The sequence below is a fragment of the Gymnodraco acuticeps genome, unplaced genomic scaffold, assembly GCF_902827175.1.
Source record: "Gymnodraco acuticeps unplaced genomic scaffold, fGymAcu1.1, whole genome shotgun sequence".
Taxonomy (NCBI): Eukaryota; Metazoa; Chordata; class Actinopteri; order Perciformes; family Bathydraconidae; genus Gymnodraco; species Gymnodraco acuticeps.
This window is the reverse complement of record NW_022990107.1, coordinates 253,739-278,852: the sequence shown is the minus strand read 5'-3', so window position 1 is coordinate 278,852 and position 25,114 is coordinate 253,739. Positions and strand designations below refer to the sequence as shown.

Genomic DNA, 25,114 nt, shown 5'->3' with positions numbered 1-25,114 from the left:
GCATCTTGGCAACGGAAGTGGTAACTCTTGTTGTTGTTCAGCACTTCCGCTCCAGAAGCTATCGAAACCAAACAATTTTTTTCAGTAAAAATGTCGGCCTGCTGCGTGACTGGATGTAAAAACCGACATTCTTCTAGCAGTAAACTGAAGTTTTACAGAATCCCGGCCGGAACCAGACCGTTTCAGGCGAACCGGAGGAAGTTATGGCTCCAAAAGATCCGAGAAGTGAACGGAGAGGAGATCAGAGTAAACGCGAGAGTTTGTGGCGCTCATTTTATATCAAGTAAGAAACACACACTGAATGATGAATACTGTACCAATGGGCGTCACAATGGGGAGCCTTTTTTCAGATGTACAACACTGCTATTACATTAAGAGCATGTAGGTAGATGTGTTGTTACATGTTGAGTAAAAACCATCTCTGTTTCCTCTGTTTTTGTAGAGGAAGCGTCCCCGGAGCACGACAGCCCTGACTTCGTGCCCTCTGTGTTTCCCTCCACTAAACAGAGCCCCAAGAGAAAAGTGAAGAGGTAAGACATGCACATTAATCATGACTAAATAACTCAAGTTAACTTGTAATTTATCGCAGTGTGTGCCTCTCAGTAACACATGAGAGCCACACACTGAGGCTAGAAGTGAGCTAGCTAGCAAACACAAACAACAACATATTCCAATGCTAGTATGTGTCTGTTGTATATTTCTGTAGTTTAGTGAGACTGTATATTCTATATTGAGTATTTTTAAGATACTCTAGTGATACATGTCCTTCCTTGTGTGAATTTGTATATACTTGCCACCAATGTTATTTTTTATTGTCTTTTTGAATATTTGTAACTTGTGTAATGTATTACACTACACTGTACACTGCTGCTGTGACACAAGTAGTCTCCCAAATAACAGACATTAACCCATTTTGATCATTAATTTGTTCAACATTTTCCAGTTTAAGCTTCTTATATGAGAGGATTTGCTACTTTTCAAGATTATGATTATAAAATGTATATTTTAGAGCAGGGGGGTCAAACTCAAATACACAGTGGGCCAAGATTTTAAAAAATGGGTACTCGTCGAGGGCCGGACTGGTTCAATGTTTATTGAACTTATTGAAATGAACTTATTGCACATATTAAACCTGGAACTAACAAAGCTTACATGATTGCCTATAAAAACAACATTAAATAATCAGTTGCATTCATTTCTTATGGCTCTATCTGCAGCTTTTCCAGAGTCATTTCTTATGAGTACATTTTCCCACAGGCCAACAACAGCTTCAACAAAACTATTCCCCTCAAAGAGAAAACCAAACATGCCCTGTTGTCGTGAGAGAAAGTGCAGAAGGAAGCATCCATTGAACTCAGGTTGCTGCTCTGTGATGCTAGTTCAGATACTTGGCATCTCATCTTGGGTGCAAGTTCATCAATGTTTGGGCTCAGGCTCTGAGCGGAGGAGACCCTCAGGATGGAGTGAAGGTGTGCGTGCAATATACCGGCGGGACAGATCTAATAGTAATTACAAATTATCCTGCGGGCCGAAATTAAATCCACCACGGCCTGATTTGGCCCCCGGGCCTTGAGTTTGATGCATGTGTTTTAGAGAGTATTAAACTCGGGTAAAACAAGCACTTTCAAAAAGGTGCCATACACAGTTACAACACTGTTTTGCATCTAAGTAACATGTCTTAAAGCAGTGTTACTATTCGTCTCAGTAATTTATGTATATATGCTTTACACCGCTATGTGAGGTTTGTCTGCGATAATAAACAAAGCATAAACACCATTGTGCGTATGTCTTCACACAGTTAACAGTTGCTCAGTGTATGGATAATTATGCAGTGCAGAAACACGCTGTTAATGCTCACTTCCCTGCTTCAAAAAGGTGTGAGCTCCTCCTCCTACCACCTTGACGATAGATACAAGTGAGACATGTCTTGTGTGTTCAGATGAAATAGTTGTCACGTTGTTTTTAAAGGGATTATGGAAGTAGAAAGAGGCGGCCTCGTGCAGCCAAAAAGAAAACGGAAGAAGAAACAACTTCACCTCGAGCTGATTCTCCTGAGGAACTCCAGACTTCTGATCTGTTTGAGGAACTCCAGAAATCACCAACTCCATCACTGCAAGAGGTATTATTTCTGCATTCATTAAATGGGTTTAGAAAATAATTGTTAACCTTTTTTGTGTTCTTATTGTGCAGCAATATCCAAGTCTAACATCTAATAATATGCGTTTAATGCCTGAAATGGTCTCAGATACAAAGTCCTACACATTCCTTGGATCATTCCTTGGAGTTAAAATGAAGTTCAGAAAGATCAATATGTTTTCATCGGATCTGAATGGATCATGTAATGGCGCATTTCCACTGCAGCGGGTTGCTCGCTTTAAGCGTGCCGAGCCGTGCGGGGCCCGTTTTTTGTTGCGTTTCCACTTGGCCTAGTACCGGCTAGCGGGTCCTAATTCACAGTTTTTCTGGCCCCATAAAATCGTGGTTCTAGGGCCAGGATCAACCGGGCTGAGTCGGGCTGAGTATGCTAAACTAGAGAGAGAATCGCTGGCAAGGGGGCTACAACTACAACAAGATGAACATATTTGACCGTGATTTAATTGTAATACACGTTTCAAAATGATGCCGAAGTAACAACATACTGATAGCGGTTAGTAACAACCATGAATTAATGCTTTGACAAGTCTGCAGACAGACGGCAGGCGAAACACCTTTTAAAATGTATGTTTTCTGAATGGAGTTTGGCTAAGCTAACGTTATATATGCTCCGACCGTCCACACTCACAACAACGGCCTATACAGACATAAATAAAGCAGCGACTGTATTCGCCATGACACAGGCAGTCTGTGGTTTAACTTTTGTCTCGTTTCTGAACAGATATGAAGAGCTGTGAGCTCTGAGTGCTAAGAGCTAACGGCTGTGTTGTTTTTCTGGGGCTCTCATTGAAGATGACGTCACGGCTCCGCCTACACTGCGTTACTATAGTAACTACCCCAGTTCCTAAACTGTAATGGAAGCGCAGCATTAAAGTGAGCCGGGCCTAATAAGGCCTAACCAAACCGAGCGAGGCCTGCAGTGGAAACGCGCCATTAGTGACATATTATGGATTAAAAAGTGGCACATTTACTTAAAAAGTAGTTTTCATGCTTTCATTCAAAGCTGGATCTCTGATGTTTCTATTGTTCATACTTTGGCACTATGATAGTAAAAAAATGTCTTCATTGCATTTATATTGTTGTTAAATGTAACTTGTTGAAACCTGCTTGACCTGTTGTGTTTAAGACGGCATACAAACATCCTCTTCTGTGTTCTTTAGGAAGGAGAATCGTTGACTGAAGAGACTGAAACCACATTAAGCCCAAACAAAACAGCGTCACCATTTAAAGCTCCAACGGGCGTCCTACAACCAAATATGAGTCCCGTCGTGCTCCTGAAAAACGTGCTCCTGCCCGCCGGGGGGTTCAAGTGTGAGCAGTGCAATCAGAACTTCACTAATGTACCACAGCTGATGAAACACAAGAAGCTGCATGAAGGACAAGTAGAGGAACGAGAAGACGTAGAGGAACGAGAAGAAGTAGAGGAACGAGAAGAAGTAGAGGAACGAGAAGTGGTAGAGGAACGAGAAGAAGTAGAGGAACGAGGAGAAGTAGAGGAACGAGGAGAGGTAGAGGAACGAGAAGAAGTAGAGGAACGAGAAGAGGAGGAACAAAGTCAAGAGGAAGGAGAACAAAGTCAAGAGGAAGGAGAACAAAGTCAAGAGGAAGGAGAACAAAGTCAAGAGGAAGGAGAACAAAGTCAAGAGGAAGGAGAACAAAGTCAAGAGGAAGGAGAACAAAGTCAAGAGGAGGAGATTGAAGAAAACGCCTCCTTCGTCTGTGAGTCGTGTGGAAAGATGTTCTCGGGTCAGGCTCTTTTCTCCGAGCACCAGTGTGAGCCGTCGTTCCCGTGCAACATGTGCGACCGAGCGTTCGCTACGAGCCAAAACCTGAAGCGCCACAAACTGCAGCACGTCAGAGACGACAGGAAGTGCCGAGAGTGCGGCACCATGTTCTGCAAACGCCACAAACAGACTGTTGTCGTGTCGGTAGCCGAGTCTGCTCTCGTGTGGGAAGAGGAACCGACCATCGTCGAGCCGAAAAATGTATATCATTCAGGAAGTGTCCAAAAGGAGGCCGGTCCTCCCGCCTCACACACTGTGAGCTTACCAAAGATCCATCGGATGCTAATACCTGTCCCGCTGTCATTAGCACCCCCGCCTGTTGTCTGGTTAAAGCCACGCCCGTGCGACCTTCTTCAACTCTCAGTCAAACCTCTTCCCCCTCCACCTCCTCCGCTCAGACCCTCTCTGCAGCTCTTCTCTCCACGCTTCCTCACCTCGGCGCTCCTACAGGTGGACAGAAATTACGACTACATGTTGAGCAAACCCATGCCGGTAAAGAAGAACATTGTGAAGGAGGAACCGCGGGAGCTGCCTCTGGTTTCCCCCGCAGAGATAAGCGTTGAAAACATTAAGAAGGAACGAACTGCCTACGACATGGAGTTCGCGATCTGATCTAAATCTGTGAAGACACTTTAAAAACACAATCTGGCGACTGTTCTTTGTTTTATTGCAATTGAACCTGATGTTGTCAAACTGGCCTTTTAGCCTCATCTGTAAGGTTTGAAGTCTCTCTTTAACTTAAGCTGCTTTCCAGACAAACCGAGGTAGAACAGTAACAGAGTAAATGAAGTATTAAAGTGTATCATGCTGCGGAGATGGCCTGGCTTCACATCATATACTAAAAATCATGACGTAAACAATAGAATTAGCTTTTTAATGGATAATAAGTTAATCGTGTAAAGGTCATCGATCGCAAATCATATCACAATTGCAATATCAGTCAAAGTAATCAGACACATTGCTTTCCGAATTATTTTAGCCCCTTCTCGAAGGTCAGGATTTTCACATTCGTCCATTTTGAATTTAGGGAGATTTGGCATCCGAAGGGTTAAACTCACTCAAAACCATGACGGACAACAAACCTGATGTTTCTCTGTCAAGTTGACACACAATCTAACTCCATAGTGCTGGCTCAAATATCTTTTTAGCACTTGTGATATTTCCCTGATTTATTTTGGTGCCGAGGAAATCACTTTTCTCTCAATGTACATGCAGCACAGCTTTGAAGTGTACGATGGCATACTGTCATTAAATCCTGGCATATTTACTTTACGCTGCCTTTTCACAATACCCCTGTTCTGTGACCTAAGACAACCACTTCTTCCTGACCTAGGATGGAATTCATTCGGCTCGAGTTTACAAGCAGGAACTTCCACTTATAAGAATTTGGGAAAAGTTCAAGTCGTGAGTTGTCTGCAAAGCAGCATTACATCAAAGCAGGTTCTTAGTATCATTAAGCTCAAACACATTCTGTCAAATGCATTGTTTGGGTTCGATACTTTGTTCCACTTCTGTTACTGTCTTTATGGCGTTTTTGAGTTTTGTAAACCTTGAATGTATCGCTGCACACTTCTCATGTCTTGACTCACATACTGTAGATACTGTTTTACATACTGCTGCTATTTTGATTTAGTACGTGTTATCAGTGACTAGTTTTACACTGTTCTCTAAGTTAGAGATTCTTTAATGAACCTGGATGGTGTCTGTATTCAGCAGACTGTGAGAACATTCACTTTGCTATGAATGATAGCATGAATATCATTATGTAGCATCATCTACCTCTGTGGCCAGCAACCCTTTGACACCGTTTGTTTTATTTTGCAGAAATGTGTCGCAATAAGGGATGCTTGATATGGATGTATTCAAGGATGATCACCTGCTTTTCAGTGCCAGTAGAATAACTGATGATTTCACATTTGTATTTGTTTAAAATCATCACCTGGAGTGTAATCTGAGTGTAATGCAAATCAAACGCTCCATCTTTTGTACAGAAAGTCAGAATTCTGGGATTAGTTCTGAATTTTGACCAAAAAAAGTCACAAGAATTTACGACATTCTGAAAAAAGACAGAATTCATTTTCCAATCATTTTTAAGGGTGAAAAAGAATTCTGGAACATTTTCAGATTTTTTTTTCAACAACTCTGAGAAATAAAAGACGGAATCATTTACTAAGAAGTCTTTGAAAAAAGTCCACTTTTTTTTTTTTATAAGAAAAGGAATTTTGGAAAAAGTTCTGAATGTTTTTGTTTTCAAGAATTTTGAGTAAAAGCTGAAAAAATGTTTTCTAAGAATTACGAGAAATAAGACTGAATTCCCTTTCTAAGACTTCTGGGGGAAAGTCAAAATTCGTACTTTTCTTTCTCAGAATCTTGACTTTAAACTCAGAATGGTTTAATCAGATCTCACATGTGTTCTGATGTAAATTAAATCTATGCATCCTAATTTGTATCGAGTTGTATTCACTCCACACAAGTAGTACATCCTTGTGTGGAGTGACCTCTCAAAGTGGCAGAAAGCAAGCTGGTGTTTTGAGCGAGGAAACGTTAATGTTCCTGTAATTGCAGATGCTAACATATCACCTCTGATTATCTGGTTCTTGTGAATGTTTCAATCAACTTTATTAGTTTCAGTCACTGGAAGACAATGTTATAACATCAAATGTTCTCCTTGCCTCAGGCTGAGCCCACTGTCATAGCACGTTTGCCTCGTAACACTGACATTAAAACCAAACGATATCATCCGAACGACTCTGTGTCCGCCTGACATCTCTCCTCGCTGAAAAAGCCTAATGTACATTTAGAGAAATACAAATAATTGTACTTTTATTGTTACGTAAACACTTAACGGGTGGATGTTTCTGTGGTGTAAAGCCTCTTCACATCTCTCCAGATGCAGGCACTAGAGAGATTGTTAATGTGACCCAAAACTCTTTCTCCTCGTCTTGGTCTGACCTCTTTACCCGTGTGTCATCAAGCATTCTGAACCGCTGCACAATCCCATTGTAGAATAAAGCCCACGGTACAATAACAATAAAGAGCTTTTACGCCTTCGTTTGTTGGACTTTCTGCTTGCAGTTCCCAGAGTGCTTTTACTTCTACGGCATGGTTCATAAGTAAAACAAAATGAGGCTGCTGCTAAAAAGCTAAATGTTTGTGCATTTCACAATGACTACTTTTAGTTTTGTCTATGCTTTTTAATTACAAAAGCATGGTGCCTGGGCCTCTGGTCATGCTTCAGAAAGCTTGTGTCCCATTTCACAAACTATCTCCATCTTGTCTTATTATTGTACCTTTATTTTTAGTGTATTTCCAAACTTTAATTTAATAAAAAATAGGTAATTGATGAAAGTTTAACTCACTAAACACAGACATGCACACATTTGAATACAACTCAATTCATAGCTTATGCATGTTACACACAGTCACATTGCTACTGAACATGTTTTGCTTGCTTTGCTCATTCTGGGTATATTGTTCAATATCATTCAGAAATATATATACATTGTCTTATGTTCTTCGGCAATAGTTCCCAAAATAAAAAGTAGTTTAAGTGCATGTTTTGTATTAGTCATAGCCACAGTTCACCCTCCAGAAACCTCTGAGCCAGATGCTAGTCCTCTGACTCCATCTGCACGCTGTACACATCCCATTGGTCACAAAGCACCGAACACAGTCGACCAGGCTTCTGATTGGCCCAGCTGGATGTCACTCAAACGCAACGAGAGCGGTGATTGGCTAACGCGTCCTCACCGAAGCAGCTGATTGGTTGACGCGTCTCTTCCTTGGCTTTTCTCCAGCGGAGGGTCCAGTGGTGCTGATGCTGTGACAATGGGAGTCCTCCAGAAGAGAAGCGGCATCCGGACCGAGCGACATTAAACACGGCGAGCTGCACCGGGCCGGGAGACGGTAGAAACACCGGGAGGAAGCTGCAGCTGCTGCCGGGAAAGGTGGGTCTAAACCGGGAGAAATAACTGACACGACCGGGGGAGGAGGGGGACGGTTATCCGCTGTGGGGGGCAGGGGAGACCCACTTTGTTATAGTGCTGATAGCTGGACTGTAAACCCTGCTGCGGGCTAGGTGAAGCAAGGTTAAGAAAACAAGATGTTTCCCTTTCTGCTAATGGATGAAGATAATATGCATGTTGCAGCTGTGAGTCAACTCTTCACCTTGGCCTACTGCAATGCGGAGAATACATGCATACTATTCCTCATAATGCACTGTAAATAAGTCCTCAATACACTTAAATAATGCTAAATAATTCAGCCTGGTTCTGTGCTACACTGTGCATATTTAAGGTATTTTAAAGCACTTCCAGTTTGATGCATTTGCTGCAGAATGAACGTATGCAGTCGTCGGCTATATGTTTGGCAGTACTGAGCGTAGAGATATTTCAGGATAATCAGCCAAAACTTTGACAGCCATTGCATGGACTTGCACAGATTTGTAGTGGTGCAGTGCATGCTGGGATTTGTAGTTGTGTGTCTGTTGACAGTGAGTGAGTGGCAGTCTCTGCTCGCTCATGTGTGAACCAGTGAAGAGCTGCAACGATTTGTCGAGAAATTGATAGTTTCAAAGTCATTTTTCACGCAGAAAATGCTGTTTCAGCCTCTAAAATATAGAGATTTGCTGCTTTTCTGTTTTATATTACAATAAAATGGATATGTTTCGGTTTTGGAGTGACAAAACAAGACATTTACGACTCCTTGGGCTTTTTACTATGCTCTTGACATACAATGTAATGCCAAATCAGCTTTAATGTTTAGTCGACTCATCAATTATGGTAAGTTTAATTAGGAAAGGAATTGGCAACTATTTTGATGATCAATTGGTCATTTAAAAGTACATTTTCTATACAAAACTTGTAGACATTTTGCTTCTCAAATGTGGATATATCCAGCTTTGAACTGTTTTATAAACACTAAAGTGTATTTTGTACGGACAAAACAAAGCATCTAAAGACATCCCCTTGTTCTTTTCACTATTATTCTCACATGTTATCGAGTAAACAATTAGGTGACAATGGTCTAATGGTTATTTGCAGCGTTACTTAACAGCGGTTCACATACAATATGTTGATCTTATGCATTAAACATATGCTGACCCTGGTGATACGTGTTTCTGTTGCTCTAAAACATGGCGTCTCTCCCCCCCCCCCCCCCCCCCCTCTGAAGGTCCAGAGATGGGAGCGTTCAGCCGGCAGAAGTTCTTCCAGGAGCTGTGGGGGGGCTGCCTGCTGCCCACCGCCCAGCAGGGCCTGGAGCAGGTGTGGCAGCTGCTGCTCATCTGCCTGCTCTGCCGCCTGCTCTGGATGCTGGGTGAGACTATACAGCTAATTATAACTTTATTTATATTCCAGCTTCCGAAGAATCAGGCACATGCAGAGCGTGTTAAAGGGGTACAGGGCCCAAATTCATAAAAGGGCACGCAGGCGATTTTTTTATTAAATAACCTTTTCTGGAATCGCTAAGTTTGTGTTGAATAATATTTGCAACGATGGCCTTTGTCACCTCCGTTGCCAACAGAAATGTAGTGATTTGGAAAAATGACACTTTTCTAATTTGAGGTCAAAAAGGACTGTGCTCAGGCCCCCTTTGAGGTCTATCTGTGCACGTGCCTGAAAAGTGCTCGCTAGTCCAATAAATGGAACAAAGTTAATGCGAAAAGTGAGTTTAAAAAACAGATTTTCTAAAGAAATCAACAAGGTTGTAAGACAGACTCCAACAGGAAGAGATGTGTGACCCTAACAGCTAAACAGACAGTTCCCTTAAGTCATTAACATAGAGTAGTATGTTGTACTGAGATTGTGAGCAGGAAGATAATGGGCATACATTTAAAGTAATGTTACAGATGTATGGTGGGGATAGACCATGTAACTCTAAATCAATCCAGAAGTGAACTGAGAATAATGGCAATGAGACTAAAATGGGGGTTATAGGATCGTGTGTGGATTAAATATAAGATCAAATACGATAAGATGTACTTTATCGATCCCAATTTGGGAAATGTTTGCGTTGCAGCAGCATAAAAGACAAGGCATTGCACATAAGAGACATTCAAAGAGTAGAAATAAACAATTCTAGAATGTAAACATATCAAATAGAAATAAAAGAACATTAAAAAGTAGAAAATATGCAAGTTGAAATACCAATTTACAGTAAACTAAATATGTTACAAATTAAAGGTATTTTTGTATATCCAGACCAACAGGAATATAGCAGTTTCCTGGTTATTATAGGGTGGAATGAATAAGTAAAAAAAGTAGATTGTTTTGTATTTTCTCCTTTGATTAAGAACTGCCAAATTAAGTCATATACAGATTGAGTTTAATCATAGAACAAATATATATCAATTAAAGCCATACTCTATCTTTACATGCATGCACACAAACACAGCGTAATCAAAGTAACTTCAAAGTCAAGTCAAAGTCAACTTTATTGTCAATCTTTCAGTTTGTGTGTACAGACAGAGAGATCGAAATACCGTTTCCCACAATCCCCAATACCAAAATACAAAAATAGTAAACATATGTATAGAAATATGTATATACCTATATATACACAATCAACAGACACATTTGTACATATGCACACATTAAGACATAAATAAAAGCAATCAATATATACAAAATGACAGTCACTTCAATATCTTTGGGAATGTACATTAGTGCAAGATTGTCTGAGGTATTTGAACTTCACTTGAGTATTTCTACACTTTAATTACACGGTTTAGCTGAATACTCGATTCTGATTGGTCAATTTGGACATTTCAGAGGTTGTTAATACTCGATAACACACCGCTGCTAAGCAAAATAATGACTGTTGCTAAGGAGGATCAAAGGAGAGAAGGAAAGAGGTTCAAATCAAAGTCAACTTTATTGTCAATCTTTCAGTTTGTGTGTACAGACAGAGAGATCGAAATACCGTTTACACACAAATATGTATACACAATCAACAGACACATTTATACATATGCACACATTAAGACATACATAAAAGCACAACAATCAATATATACAAAATGACAGTCACTTCAATATCTTTGAGAATGTACATTAGTGCAAGATGTGACAACTTGTGACACACTCTTTAAATGTAACTGCGCTTCTCTCATATTTCTCTCTCTGCCCCTCAGGCCTCCCGTCCTTCCTGAAGCACCTGGTTACGGTTGCCGGGGGTTTCTACACCCTCTACCTGTTCTTCGAGCTGCACATGATCTGGGTGGTGCTGCTCAGCCTGCTCTGCTACCTCTTCCTCTTCCTCTGCAGACACTCCACCATGAGAGGCACCTTCCTCTCCATCACCGTGCTCATCTACCTGCTGCTGGGGTGAGAGCGGCGTCACATCACGTCTACGATTACAAATCAGTGTTGCAGGGAAGTTTAATTTGTGGCGAGAAAGACATTAAAGGTTCCCTATGATACTGTTTTTCATCAATATATCACAGGTCTCAGATATATACAGAGCCTGTCTCTGATTGGCTGAAACACCAAACAGATCATTGCAGCATTACCCATAATCCCCTCTGTTTCAGCCCTGTTTCCAAAGTGCTGATTCTCTGTCTGTTACTTTAGATGAAAATAAGGAGCCCCTCCCCACGCCCCTCTGAGAGAGATTTGGTTACAAAGAACACCATAGCCGCTTTCACACAGAGTACTTTTCCCAGGAATAGTTACGATAGTTCCTGGGATTTTGCATTCACACCAAAAAGATCTGGAACTAGAACCTAGTTCTCTGGAACCTTTTCACCCCTTTTCAGTCCCTGCTAGAGAGGTGGTGCTTTCCTGGGGAGGAAAAGGTTCCAATTTCTGATTGGCTGGGCGGATTGCAAACCACGCCCCGTAAAACTCCGAAAAGTTTTGTGAAGCCGCCATTTTATTTGCTCGCATTAGCATTATTAGCATTAGCATTAGCCCAGCGCACCAACGGAGAGAGACTAACTTATGGCAACACAAAATAAAACGTTGGAGGGACTGATTCCGGTGTGAACGCGATCTACTAGATAGTTCCGGAATGAAAGAGCTCCGGGAACTATTCCTGGGAAAAGTACTTGCTGTGAAAGCGCCTAATGGTGCTCTAGGAGGAGATTCAGGTCATAAGGTGGGGGGGGGGTTACCGTTGGGGTTGGTGATTGGCTAATGGTTACACAAGACAAAACATCGTTATGACATCATAAAGTGGCCGAAATCTGATCAGCTCATTTTCAGACAGGTTTTTATATAAATATATATGACCTTTCAAACTGAAGCTGTTCTTGTTTATTTTCATCAGAGAGCTGCACATGATGGACACCACCAACTGGCACAAGATGAGAGGTAGGACAAGGATGGTTCCAGCATCATTCAACACATGGATAAAAGCAATTAATGCAGTGGTTTTACCTTCAAATCTAGCAGTGATAATGGTCTTTTGTTGGAATCTAGAAATATTTCATGATAATTTGTATATCAATCACTAACCCCTTTACCTTGAATTATTGAAGAAATGTACCTATTTCTTCTTGCATGCATTCACAGTGAACACATAATCTAAAAGCTGAGAAAAATCGTGTTGAATTGAACAGAATTGGGAACGTTTTATGCAACAGAAAAACTATTATTTCAACAGTTGGATGCTCACCTATTCCCAAACATGCCCTTTGTAAAGAGAAATACTATTTAAAACACTTCCTCTTAAACAGTGTTACGCTCTGCGCTACTCTTCAGGTTGATTATTGTTTATTTAGTAGTGCTTTAAAAAGTTATGTTTTAGTTCAGTGGTAAACATCAGACTGGATAAATGAGACCTTGTTTGTAGTTGTGTGAGAGTTTGTAAATGGATGTTTTCTGTTTTTTGGATGTATTTATTTTAAAATCTTTAGACGAGCCTGGTATTTCAGATGTCCATTCCCAACATGGCCGCTGTAGTGATTGATCATTATGCCGATGAAACCTTGCTGCTGTTGTCTCCAGGTTCTCAGATGGTGGTTGCGATGAAGGCGATCTCTCTGGCCTTCGATCTGGACCGAGGAGTGGTCTCCAGCGTCCCCTCGCCCCTCGAGTTCATGGGATACATTTACTTTGTGGGGACGGTCATCTTCGGGCCCTGGATCAGCTTCAACAGCTACAGAGAGGCTGTGGAGGGGCGGAGGCTGGTCAGTGTGATACAGACTCTGTTGTTGTTGTTGTTATTAGTATTTGTTTCCACTATTATTATTTTATTATTTGTTGCAATATTTTTATCAATATTATATATTCTATTTTATTTTTTCACAATTATTATTATTTTCAGTAATATTATTATATATATATATATTTTATTATTATTATTATTACTAGCATTTTTTTAAGTTTAATTTGTATTTCTTAATTATTTTAATTATTATTGTAATCGGGCTGTACCACATAGATCCAGAAGCTCCATTCATAACTTTCAAATGATTATCAAAATGTCTCTTTCTCCTCTGTCTATTCGTTGTGTTTAAAATCAATATTTCTTCACAGTTTTAGTTGATTTAATAAGCTACACTGATATTATACTATTCACAGATTTATTTCCAGTTTGACAGCTTATTATAATTAAATCCCTATCGATGTGAAGTCAAAAACTGTTTTAATGTTACCCAATGCTTTCCTTCAATCCATATTTGTTGGTGTTTAACTTTCAGAAAGCAACATTTTCACTGCGACTAAAAAGCTTGTTTGAAGTCACACTTGCTGCACAGTAAAGCCCCTGTCACACTGTCCCGAAATTGACACCCGATGGACACACGAATATGGAATTTTGAATTTCGCACGAAGATGGCCCCGAACCACACAAGAAGGCAACATTTACATTACATTTAAGACATACAACTGCAATGAAAGTACCAAAAACAATTATGTTACAGTACTATGATACTGTACTGATATCTTCAGACTTTGTTCTTTACTTTATCCGTCTTTATATGTAGAAAATATTACGTTTTCTCCGTCATGTCCGTAACTTTCTGTCAACTGTCCTTCAAAATAATATATTATATCCTTTTTAGTTTCACAGAACACAAATTGGGTTATTTACATAATATATTTACATGATTTTGTTGTGCAATAAAACAACCCGATGGACACACGATAAAGGAAATGTTCAAATTCGGCTGTGATCGTAGCAACATCTGGCCATTCGTGAGGGCATCTTAAGCCTTCGTATGACCGCCGGTGGAGTTTCTCAGGCTCCGGCAGCAACTTCGTGAGCGGTGGCAAAATCTTTGGCATGCCAAAAAATTGCCCAAGGACCTTGCGAAGGTTCATTTTCGTGTTGAATTCGTGTGTCAATTTTGCCCTTCGTAAGGCCATCGTGAGGGCATCGTGTTATCATCGGTGCCATCGGGCATTCGCCCCGATCAGAGTGAGGGCGAATGCACCGATGATAACACGAAGATGACACGACTTGACAAGATGCCCTCACGAGTGCCTTACGAAGTTGCCGCTCACGAAGTTGCTGCCGGAGCCTGAGAAACTCCACCGGCGGTCATACTATGGCTTAGATGCCCTCACGAATGGCCCGATGTTGCTACGATCACAGCCGAATTTGAACATTTCCTTTATCGTGTGTCCATCGGGTGTCAATTTCGGGACAGTGTGACAGGGGCATAACAAAGGCACACAGCTGTATTACAAAAGCATCAACAATTGCGTTTCTTTAACTACATTGACCAACATATCTACAAATACGACACCAGCCATCAAAGCTTCATTCAAAACATCTAGAGAAGCTTTGCATGTAAACAAAAAAGGCATGTGGCTCTAATGGTATCTGAAGAATGTATACATTGGGGTATAAGACTTTCTCTCACTCTCTGATATCTGAGTATACCTCTCTCTCCTCCTCAGAGCTTCTCCTGGCTGAGTAAGGTGTGTGTGAGCTGGGTGAAGAGTCAGCTCTGTCTGGTGATCTCGAACTGCGTGGCTCCGTACCTCTTCCCCTACTTTATACCTCTCTACGGAGACAAGCTGCTGCGAGGGTGAGACACTTTAATAGACATCGTTCTTCTTGCCTGTGGTGCAGTCGATTCAGAGTTGTGTTGTGAGTTACCCAGTGTTGCGGATATCGCTCAGAGAAACGCGATTATTGTCTCTATAATAACTGTCTTGTATGACATGCTTTGTTTACAGCAAAAAGAGGAGGAAGATCAGGTAACAACGAAGAGTCCACCTCAAGGACTCCAGAACTTGCCGTCTGCATGTTTTCTATTCTTTGATGCATGTTTTGTCTTTTGTTAAACACCTTTACCTGCACGCATACATACCCACATCAAGGTCTCACTGTTATTTATCAAAATATTTCACCACGTTTAAAAATGTGGTGATACTCACGGATGCATGATGTGACTCAAATATGCAATTACTTTGTTGAATATTGTGATAACGATAACTTGCAGTACAAATACTAAAGAGAAATGAAATTATATCCAGCATTTTTTATTTAAGTGAGAAGAAAATGCACGAATACAATACATTTTAAAGTGCATTTGTCTCGTGATAATCTCTTTCAACTCACTCTAAAAATACCGTAGACATTTCACTAAATAGTGTTAATCATGGAAGCTGATTTAGCAATGAAAAGAGAATTTGTCATATTTGAGTAAAACATCAAATTAATGTAACATATCACTAACTTCTACTCTTTCTCTCTTTATTCTGTTGCTTCTCAGGGGAACACCAGCAAAGTATGTGTTTCAATGTTGAATTATAAATACATTTTAAGTTAAATTGAACCTGAACTCAGCAATGTCTGTTCCTCAGGTGGCTGCTGGCGTACGAGAACACCATGTCTTTCCACTTCAGTAATTACTTTGTGAGTTATCTGAGCGAGACGACTGCGACTCTGGCCGGAGCGGGCTTCACCGAGGAGAAGGAGAACCTCAAATGGTCAGAGCTGCAGTTACACTACCAAAACTCAAAATCTTGCCAAGTATATGTGTCTAATATCTAGTCAGAATATGTCTCTACACCGGATATCAGACACAATAACTCCAGAAGTGACACTGCAGTGAGATATTGGGTCTTGTTTTTAGACGATGCCTCATCCTGTTAAGTCAAAAACTCTTATTTTGAATTGTATCTCAGATGAAACACATATTTATTTACATATTTATTAAAGAATCACCAAATAACATCTGAAAACAGAATACCTTTGAGCATGTGCGGCTCTATTGAAACACAAAATGTCCTGATTCTGGTCCAATATAGTTCAATGCTAGTTCTGTCAGCTAATTACAAAATCTGATTTATCTAAATATCCCATCTTATTTCAAGAGATCTTACCAAGCACATTTTCACTTCAGATTTTTGTACTTATTTCAAGTGAAAACAGCTTGTTTTTGGAGCAGCATGTTTTCAAGTGTGTTCCCCTTCATTCACGTAATAATAACCCCTCTTCCCCTCTGTGTGTGTCAGGGATCTGAGTGTCTCCAAGCCTCTGAGCATCGAGTTCCCTCGCTCCACGGTGGAGGTGGTGACTTCCTGGAACCTGCCCATGTCTCGCTTCCTGCACACCTGTGAGTCTTCAGCTCCGACTGCTTTATGGTTGAGCTGCAAAAAAAGGACATCAAAGTTAGATTAGATTCCTTTATTGTCACTACACAGAGTACAGCGAGATTCCAAGCATTCCCGATGGTACTTCGTTACTGTACTTAAGTACATTTTTCTGGTATCAGTACTTTACTCCACTACTTGTTTTTCTGACGACTTTTTACTTTGACTTCTTACGTGTTGAACCCAACTATCTGTACTTTCTACTTCTCACATGTTGAACCCAAATACCTGGACTTTCTACTTCTTACATGTTGAACCCAAATACCTGTACTTTCTACTTCTTACATGTTGAACACTAATACCTGTACTTTCTACTTCTTACATGTTGAACACAAATACCTGTACTTTCTACTTCTTACATGTTGAACTCAAATACCTGTACTTTCTACTTCTTACATGTTGAACTATCTTCTTACATGTTAAACACAAATACCTGAACTTTCTACTTCTCACATGTGAACACAAATACCTGTACTTTCTACTTCTTACATGTTGAACACAAATACCTGAACTTTCTACTTCTTACATGTTGAACACAAATACCTGAACTTTCTACTTCTTACATGTTGAACTCAAATACCTGTACTTTCTACTTCTCTCATTTTCCAAACAGCTGGTTCCTTTAGTCTGAATGTGTGTTTGATGCGTGATCATTATTCTTTAGAGTCATTGCGTGCCTATTGATTTGAACACGATCCGTGTATCCATCATTTCCTGGTCTTCTCTAAAGAAGAGGGACCAATGGAAACGTTGTCATGTTGCCGTTGTTCAGCATGGAAACATTCATTAGCTAACAATTACATTATTGTTCTATTAACATAAAGGGAGGTCAGGTACTCTTTAAAGCAGCTGCTAGTTATGGGTACTTTTTACTGAAGTACATTTCAAAGCCTCTTTACTTTGACTTGAGTAAAGAAGTTTAGTCAGTACTTCTACTTTTACCAGAGTATTTTTAAACACGAGTATCTGTACTTCTACTTGAGTAAAGGATGTGTGTACTTTTGCCATCTCTGATTATGGCAGCAGCTGTTTAGTGCTTGTCTCATCATGAACATGCTAACGGCTCTTTTAAACCGACTCTCTGCCGATGCTCTCGTCTCACAGATGTTTTTAAGAGTGCTCTAAAATTCGGGACGTTCTCCGCCATCATGGTGACGTACACAGCCAGCGCCCTGCTGCACGTGAGTACTCAGAGTGTCCATGTTTTACATTGTTTGATTAGATTAAATTAGATTAGATGCACTTTATTGTTCCCAGATTGGGAAATTGTTTTGTTACAGTAACATATTTACAACTAAACATGTAAACTAAATATACACAAATTACCAATAGAAAAATATATTTCAGTGAAGTGCACAATATACACAATACAGAATAAGTAACAAAAAAACGTTTAACTTTTTCAACCTGGCCTTCTTACATTAAAGTGGCCCTATAATGCTGATGTTCAGGTGTATATCAGTATGTAGTGTCTCTACTTTAAAGAGTCCTCTCCTGCTGATGTTCAGGTGTATATCAGTATGTAGTGTCTCTACTTTAAAGAGTCCTCTCCTGCTGATGTTCAGGTGTATATCAGTATGTAGTGTCTCTACTTTAAAGAGTCCTCTCCTGCTGATGTTCAGGTGTATATCAGTATGTAGTATCTCTACTTTAAAGAGTCCTCTCCTGCTGATGTTCAGGTGTATATCAGTATGTAGTGTCTCTACTTTAAAGAGTCCTCTCCTGCTGATGTTCAGGTGTATATCAGTATGTAGTGTCTCTACTTTAAAGAGTCCTCTCCTGCTGATGTTCAGGTGTATATCAGTATGTAGTGTCTCTACTTTAAAGAGTCCTCTCCTGCTGATGTTCAGGTGTATATCAGTATGTAGTGTCTCTACTTTAAAGAGTCCTCTCTTGCTGATGTTCAGGTGTATATCAGTATGTAGTGTCTCTACTTTAAAGAGTCCTCTCCTGCTGATGTTCAGGTGTATATCAGTATGTAGTGTCTCTACTTTAAAGAGTCCTCTCCTGCTGATGTTCAGGTGAATATCAGTATAGTGTCTCTACTTTAAAGAGTCCTCTCCTGCTGATGTTCAGGTGTATATCAGTATGTAGTGTCTCTACTTTAAAGAGTCCTCTCCTGCTGATGTTCAGGTGTATATCAGTATGTAGTGTCTCTACTTTAAAGAGTCCTCTCCTGCTGATGTTCAGGTGTATATCAGTATATAGTATCTCTACTTTAAAGAGTCCTCTCCTGCTGATGTTCAGGTGTATATCAGTATGTAGTGTCTCTACTTTAAAGAGTCCTCTCCTGCTGATGTTCAGGTGTATATCAGTATGTAGTGTCTCTACTTTAAAGAGTCCTCTCCTGCTGATGTTCAGGTGTATATCAGTATGTAGTGTCTCTACTTTAAAGAGTACTCTCCTGCTGATGTTCAGGTGTATATCAGTATGTAGTGTCTCTACTTTAAAGAGTACTCTCCTGCTGATGTTCAGGTGTATATCAGTATGTAGTGTCTCTACTTTAAAGAGTCCTCTCCTGCTGATGTTCAGGTGTATATCAGTATGTAGTGTCTCTACATGTCTCCATGCTTTAATGTTCACAAAGCTCTTTATTTCTCTCATACTGCCTGTGCTGCAGCACCTCTTTTCACCCTCTGTCTGAAACCAGAGCCCAGTCTGCTCTGGCTCTGTTGTGATTGGTCAACCGCCTAGAGATGTCCCGCCCCTTAGCCTATCATGTACAATGTGTTGGAGCGCGAGTGTTATATTGTGATGTCACGACGTTCAGGCAGTTAACAAAATGTGGATTTTAGCCTTTGCAGACCATTTACATGCACACAAACACACTACAGGAAAGGGAAACCCCCCAAAAGGCATAACAGGGCCATTTTAAACCATATCAATCAACTATACCTTATACCTGTGCTGTGTGTCTGAAGTGCATTTGAACTCTCGTATCTTGCAGGGTTTGAGTTTCCATCTGGGCGCGGTGCTCCTCTCTCTCGGCTTCATCACGTACATCGAGCACGGTAATGCTTCTGTCTTTTCCACTTTACAACCATTTCTGTTTGAAAGACGGTGCTTGGCTCTGCAGTAATGGTTAATTAACACTGTTTCTGTTTCTGTTCAGCTCTTTGATTTCCCTCTCCTGGATGAGGAGCTGCTCTTCCTCTGCCTCCTCCTTAATGCTCTGCTCTTGTTTTGTGTTTCAGTGTTGCGGAAAAGGCTCGCAGCCATCTTTAATGCTTGTATTCTGTCAAAGAAATGTCTGCCAAACTGCACTCACCGGAACAAAAAGGTGCATCTTCCTCTCTTTGTCCTTTCAGAGCGCGAGTTTCATTTTCAGGGCTTTAGGATTAGCAGAGGAGCTATTCAGACGGTTATATTAAAGTAATAGCAATCATTTATTTAAGTAATAGTTTTTAAAGATTTTCTTTTCAATAGTTATCATACAAATACAAAAATATGTTTTCTTTAAATTATTATTATAATTGTTTTTATTATTTTTTAATTATTTATTAGATGTATATCATTTATTTATTTATCTGTATTTATCATTACCTTCATTTTAGATTTAATAACAATATGTTAATCTCCTGATTTTCCTCTATCTATTTTCCCATAGAAAAGTGGAAATAAAAAATAAATTAAATCAAGTATAAGAATTACAAAACCTAAATATAAAATAATCACAATATGTATTCTTTTAATTACAAAAACAATGTCCGTTATATATAATAATTAAAATATTTGAAAATACAATAAACATATGTTAAATTCCTGTTTTTCATTTAATTATTTGATCTGTTCAAATGGCCTTTCCTCTGGCATTGCTGGCAGCTACAAAGTAAATCTGCTGGCCCAGTTTCCATTAGAAAAGTATATTGTTACTCTGCTTATATTCAAAAATATGACCCCTATAACTTTCCCTTTGACTTACCCTATAACAAGACGTACAATTTAACACCTTCAGGGGGCAATTTATTTCAGTACACATGAGAAAGTGTCTATTTTTGTAAGACTTCTATCTAAAATAATACGAAACTATTGTGCAAATTAAAGGGGACCTATCGTGGAAAATGCACTTTTTGATGTCTTTCATACAACATGTGTCCCCGGTGTGTCAGGGAACTCACGCAGCGTCAGAAGATAAAACCCTCTCTCTTTTCCTCCGTACCCAAATCTCTAAAAATGGGGAACAACGGAGCTGATCCAGATTTGCGTCCGATATGACGTAATATCTGAAATGTGGACCCACGGGCCAATCAGAAACGTTGCTATCAGAAACAATGCCCGACTGTTTTGGACGTAATATGGTCGGTGTTTACATTAGCATCGCTAACACTCAGAGCTAACCTGTACTGGAGAGCATGTGTGTGAAGAAGCAGGAAGTAAAAAGGAACTCACCTTGTGGTATAACCGGCAAGAGAGAAAGCCTTTGAGCTCCAAACTGTTTCAGAGAGAATCCTTGATAATCCATGATATGGCGTTTCATCACGGCAGCATTTAGTTTAGACAGTAGCTGCCGGGTCCCGCATGAGCTCAGCCCCCTTTTTTTTAATTTATCAATCTTTTTTTTTTTAAAGCTTTATCCCCAAAATCAGCACTTTAGAAACAGGAAGTGAAATAGAGGGATATGAGGCGTGGCTAGAATGGGTGATCTGTTTGGTATTTTGAGCAAAACACTTCATAGACATGTTTTGTATATATTTGTATATATCTGAGACCTGTGCTATTGCCTACAAATAGCAAGATCGGTGCACTTTAAGTTTTCATGCCAGAAGAAACACTGCAGCAGTTCCTGTGGTCTGCTTCACTCTCAGTTGATATATTTTAGGAGTTTACTGGCAGAGCGCCCAGCAAAAATCCCTCCTGTTATATTGGTTTCACACATCAAGAGCAGCGGGGGGGGGGGGGGGGTAATTATGATTTATGCCGGGAACAGGTCGCCTGCAGTGGTGGCAGCATATTACAGATGATACTTTAAACATCCTGGAAATGATGGTGGTTTCAAATTCCAAAATCAATCAAAGTAATTTATTTGCCATGGTGGAAATTGGGTTTCGGAGCAGTTGCTCCACCTTCAGAAATTGATCAAAGATAAAGTTAAAGTATCATACTACAATATATAACAAAGAAACCACTCAGTAAAAGTAAGAACAATAAAATATACACAAATAGAAGGTCGACATTGCTTTGTAATAGATATGGATGAAGTGAAATATTATTTTGAGTCCTTTTTTCTAACCTGATGTCTCTCTGCAGGGTCTCTGGGTGTTTTTGATCAACATCGCCTTCAGTGCTTTGGCGATCCTCCACCTGACGTACCTGGGCTCCGTGTTCAACTCCAGCGTCGACTACATGGATGAGGAGGAGGTGTGTGGGTGTGTGTGTGTGTGTGTGTGTGTGTGTGTGTGTGTGTGTGTGTGTGTGTGTGTGTGTGTGTGTGTGTGTGTGTGTGTGTGTGTGGTGTGTGTGTGTGTGTGTGTGTGTGTGTGTGTGTGTGTGTGTGTGTGTGTGTGTGTGTGTGTGTGTGTGTGTGTGTGTGTGTGTGTGTGTGTGTGTGTGTGTGTGTGTGTGTGTGTGTGTGTGTGTGTGTGTGTGTGTGTGTGTGTGTGTGTGTGTATTTATACACACTGTACTCACTGTACAGCACACCATGTGACATATGGATATGTGAGGCGCTATATGGGGAATTGAGCACAGCTGCTGTATTTATAGTTTATAGTGTACTGACATACAGTTGGATACTTTTAAGTTAATAACCAGAGTTTGGGGATCTTAAGATGTGTTTAATTCTTAAGAAACGCCTGAATCAATCTTTCAAAAGTCCTAAAATTGCTAAGACATTATGTTAAAGTAAACAGAACCACGAGTAACGATGAGTCATTTGAATTTTTCTTTGTAAAATTGGCGACACAAAAAAAATCTTAACTAAAACAAAATATATTCTCTTTCATTTTGATTGATTTTTGTATTCATTATTGATAAGGAATACAAAAAGATGTATTGTATAGAGATATATTCCCACATATGGGCGAGAAGGTAACACATAGACATGCAAAGATGTTAATATAACATGTCGTATAATTCATTTTGTGTATAGGAACAGAAAATACCAAATCTTTTTTTTCTCCAAAAATGTTAAAAGTTTTTTTACACCCATGCCCCATTGAGCTCACATAGCATGTGCTTCCCCCCACAGGACGATATCACCCATCATACCATCCAGAAGTGGTCGGAGCTGAGCTGGATGAGCCACTGGGCCACATTCGGATCCTGGATATTATACCGACTCATCCTCTGATGAAGGCACACGGAGTGAGTGAAGCAATAAGGAGAGACGAAAGGCTCCACGTCTGCACTGTGACTTTGTTCTGCAGCAGACAGAAGAGAACAGAGAACCAGCATGCAGTGTTCAGGTTGCATGCTGGGTAGTATGTTGTTCTAACCTGCTGGGGACTGGATCTATATTAGTGTTCTTTGACTCCCTGCGCTCCACGCTATACCCTGAAATCCTCAACCTGACCATTAGAAGCTGTCCCTAAAGAGAGGGCCCTGAAGGCAGCATCTCCCTGTTTCCCTCCACAAAAAGCAAAGGGGTTTTTCCATTGGATTATTGTAGAAAATAATCTCTGTGGAAAACACAAGTTTATGATATTTACACGTTTTGTTCAGCAGGATAATCTTCCCATATTAACACCACTTAATGATTTCTGAAGTTAAAATCTAACGTTGGGCTATAAAGGAACTACAGCACGGTCACATGACTTCACGTCACCACCGCTAAGCTAAAGGCGGCTAATATTGGGCTATAAAGGAACTACAGCACGGTCACATGACTTCACGTCACCACCGCTAAGCTAAAGGCGGCTAATATTGGGCTATAAAGGAACTACAGCACGGTCACATGACTTCACGTCACCACCGCTAAGCTAAAGGCGGCTAATATTGGGCTATAAAGGAACTACAGCGCGGTCACATGACTTCAAATCACCACCGCTAAGCTAAAGGCGGCTAATGTTGGGCTATAAGGAACTACAGCACGGTCACATGACTTCACGTCACCACCGCTAAGCTAAAGGCGGCTAATATTGGGCTATAAAGGAACTACAGCACGGTCACATGACTTCACGTCACCACCGCTAAGCTAAAGGTGGCTAATGTTGACCGTGATGACGTCTCTTTTAGACACTTGTTAGCAACCGCCGTTTTTAAATTCACCTGTGGGGTATTTACTGACGTTTAAATATCTTCAGCTTGTGTTAGCCACAGACCATATTTTAGACTTCTAACCACAAACACATTAAAAAAGTTGTTGACTTCGAGAAGAGGAATCAGGAACAGGAAGAGCTAACAAGCAGACTCATTTTCTGTTATTTCATCCATGCGGCACAAATAGAAATCTCTATTCCAACCCCGGCATATATCCTAACAAACTGGATTTGATATCCACTAAATCACCCCCCTCCTCTTTTCTCCACGTTGCATCCTTTTTATCTCTGCTTGTGGAGCCTCATGTATTGACGGCAGGTAACGATGTCTCACTGTGAGTCTGGATCGATCCTAGTCAGCGGGGGGAGACCAGTTGTTCTTCCTGTGGACTCACACCCTGCAGCTCATTATCTGCTGCACACGTCCTCCAGATGTGACCCCCGCCCCCTCCCAGTCTCTCACCTCGTGTTTTTTTTCTACAAATTGTACATTTTAAGGTCTTCAGGATGCTGCTGGTGATGTTCTGTGGCTTTCTTGATTCCAACCATTCCCTTGAATATGCCAACACTATATTAATCCTTCTTTCAATACTTACTGTACTCTCAATACCCAATGCAAAATATAGGCATTAAATTAATGAATATAAATTGAAATCGAGGATAAAATCAGTCTTTTAAAAGTCTTAACAATTACCAAAAAAATGAAGAGAAGAGATTTAAAGTAGAGACACTACATACTGATATACACATGAACATCAGCAGGAGAGGACTCTTTAAAGTAGAGACACTACATACTGATATACACCTGAACATCAGCAGGAGAGGACTCTTTAAAGTAGAGACACTACATACTGATATACACCTGAACATCAGCAGGAGAGGACTCTTTAAAGTAGAGACACTACATACTGATATACACCTGAACATCAACAGGAGAGGACTCTTTAAAGTAGAGACACTACATACTGATATACACCTGAACATCAGCAGGAGAGGACTCTTTAAAGTAGAGACACTACATACTGATATACACCTGAACATCAGCAGGAGAGGACTCTTTAAAGTAGAGACGCTACATACTGATACACACCTGAACATCAGCAGGAGAGGACTCTTTAAAGTAGAGACACTACATACTGATACACACCTGAACATCAGCAGGAGAGGACTCTTTAAAGTAGAGACACTACATACTGATATACACCTGAACATCAGCAGGAGAGGACTCTTTAAAGTAGAGACACTACATACTGATATACACCTGAACATCAGCAGGAGAGGACTCTTTAAAGTAGAGACACTACATACTGATATACACCTGAACATCAGCAGGAGAGAACTCTTTAAAGTAGAGACACTACATACTGATATACACCTGAACATCAGCAGGAGAGGACTCTTTAAAGTAGAGACACTACATACTGATATG

The 25,114-nt window shown here is 40.3% G+C and overlaps 2 protein-coding genes across 4 annotated transcripts; both read left to right on the top strand.

Annotated features, from left to right (window-relative positions):
• The first annotated feature begins 46 nt into the window (after nt 1–46).
• Nucleotides 47–6,989, top strand: LOC117546301 (pinin-like). Its single transcript, XM_034216489.1, has 5 exons — nt 47–283; nt 443–530; nt 1,969–2,119; nt 3,315–3,716; nt 3,759–6,989. The coding sequence occupies exons 1-5, from the start codon at nt 91–93 to the stop codon at nt 4,548–4,550; spliced, it is 1,626 nt and encodes a 541-aa protein (XP_034072380.1). The 5' UTR covers nt 47–90; the 3' UTR covers nt 4,551–6,989.
• A 754-nt stretch (nt 6,990–7,743) lies between these two features.
• Nucleotides 7,744–23,295, top strand: LOC117546296 (protein-serine O-palmitoleoyltransferase porcupine-like). Of its 3 annotated transcripts, none has more exons than XM_034216482.1 (15): nt 7,744–7,885; nt 9,111–9,254; nt 11,071–11,263; nt 12,207–12,250; nt 12,887–13,068; nt 14,786–14,916; nt 15,068–15,088; nt 15,607–15,621; nt 15,698–15,823; nt 16,352–16,452; nt 17,594–17,670; nt 19,437–19,500; nt 19,684–19,769; nt 21,737–21,844; nt 22,677–23,295. In XM_034216482.1, the coding sequence occupies exons 2-15, from the start codon at nt 9,119–9,121 to the stop codon at nt 22,776–22,778; spliced, it is 1,386 nt and encodes a 461-aa protein (XP_034072373.1). In that variant the 5' UTR covers nt 7,744–7,885; nt 9,111–9,118; the 3' UTR covers nt 22,779–23,295. The 3 variants fall into 3 exon arrangements, with proteins under 3 accessions (XP_034072373.1, XP_034072372.1, XP_034072374.1); XM_034216481.1 differs by having other exon boundaries at nt 21,737–21,847; XM_034216483.1 differs by lacking the exon at nt 15,607–15,621 and having other exon boundaries at nt 21,737–21,847.
• The last annotated feature ends 1,819 nt before the right edge of the window (nt 23,296–25,114 follow it).

Coding starts and splice junctions, on each gene's coding strand:
- LOC117546296 (XM_034216481.1), top strand. CDS start 9,119: ATGGGAGCGTTCAGCCGGCAGAAGTTCTTCCAGGAGCTGTGGGGGGGC. Junction 15,824..16,351: donor GAGAAGGAGAACCTCAAATG/GTCAGAGCTGCA, acceptor TGTGTGTGTCAG/GGATCTGAGTGTCTCCAAGC. Junction 21,848..22,676: donor ACTACATGGATGAGGAGGAG/GTGTGTGGGTGT, acceptor TTCCCCCCACAG/GACGATATCACCCATCATAC.
- LOC117546301 (XM_034216489.1), top strand. CDS start 91: ATGTCGGCCTGCTGCGTGACTGGATGTAAAAACCGACATTCTTCTAGC. Junction 284..442: donor TGGCGCTCATTTTATATCAA/GTAAGAAACACA, acceptor CTGTTTTTGTAG/AGGAAGCGTCCCCGGAGCAC. Junction 2,120..3,314: donor CAACTCCATCACTGCAAGAG/GTATTATTTCTG, acceptor TGTGTTCTTTAG/GAAGGAGAATCGTTGACTGA.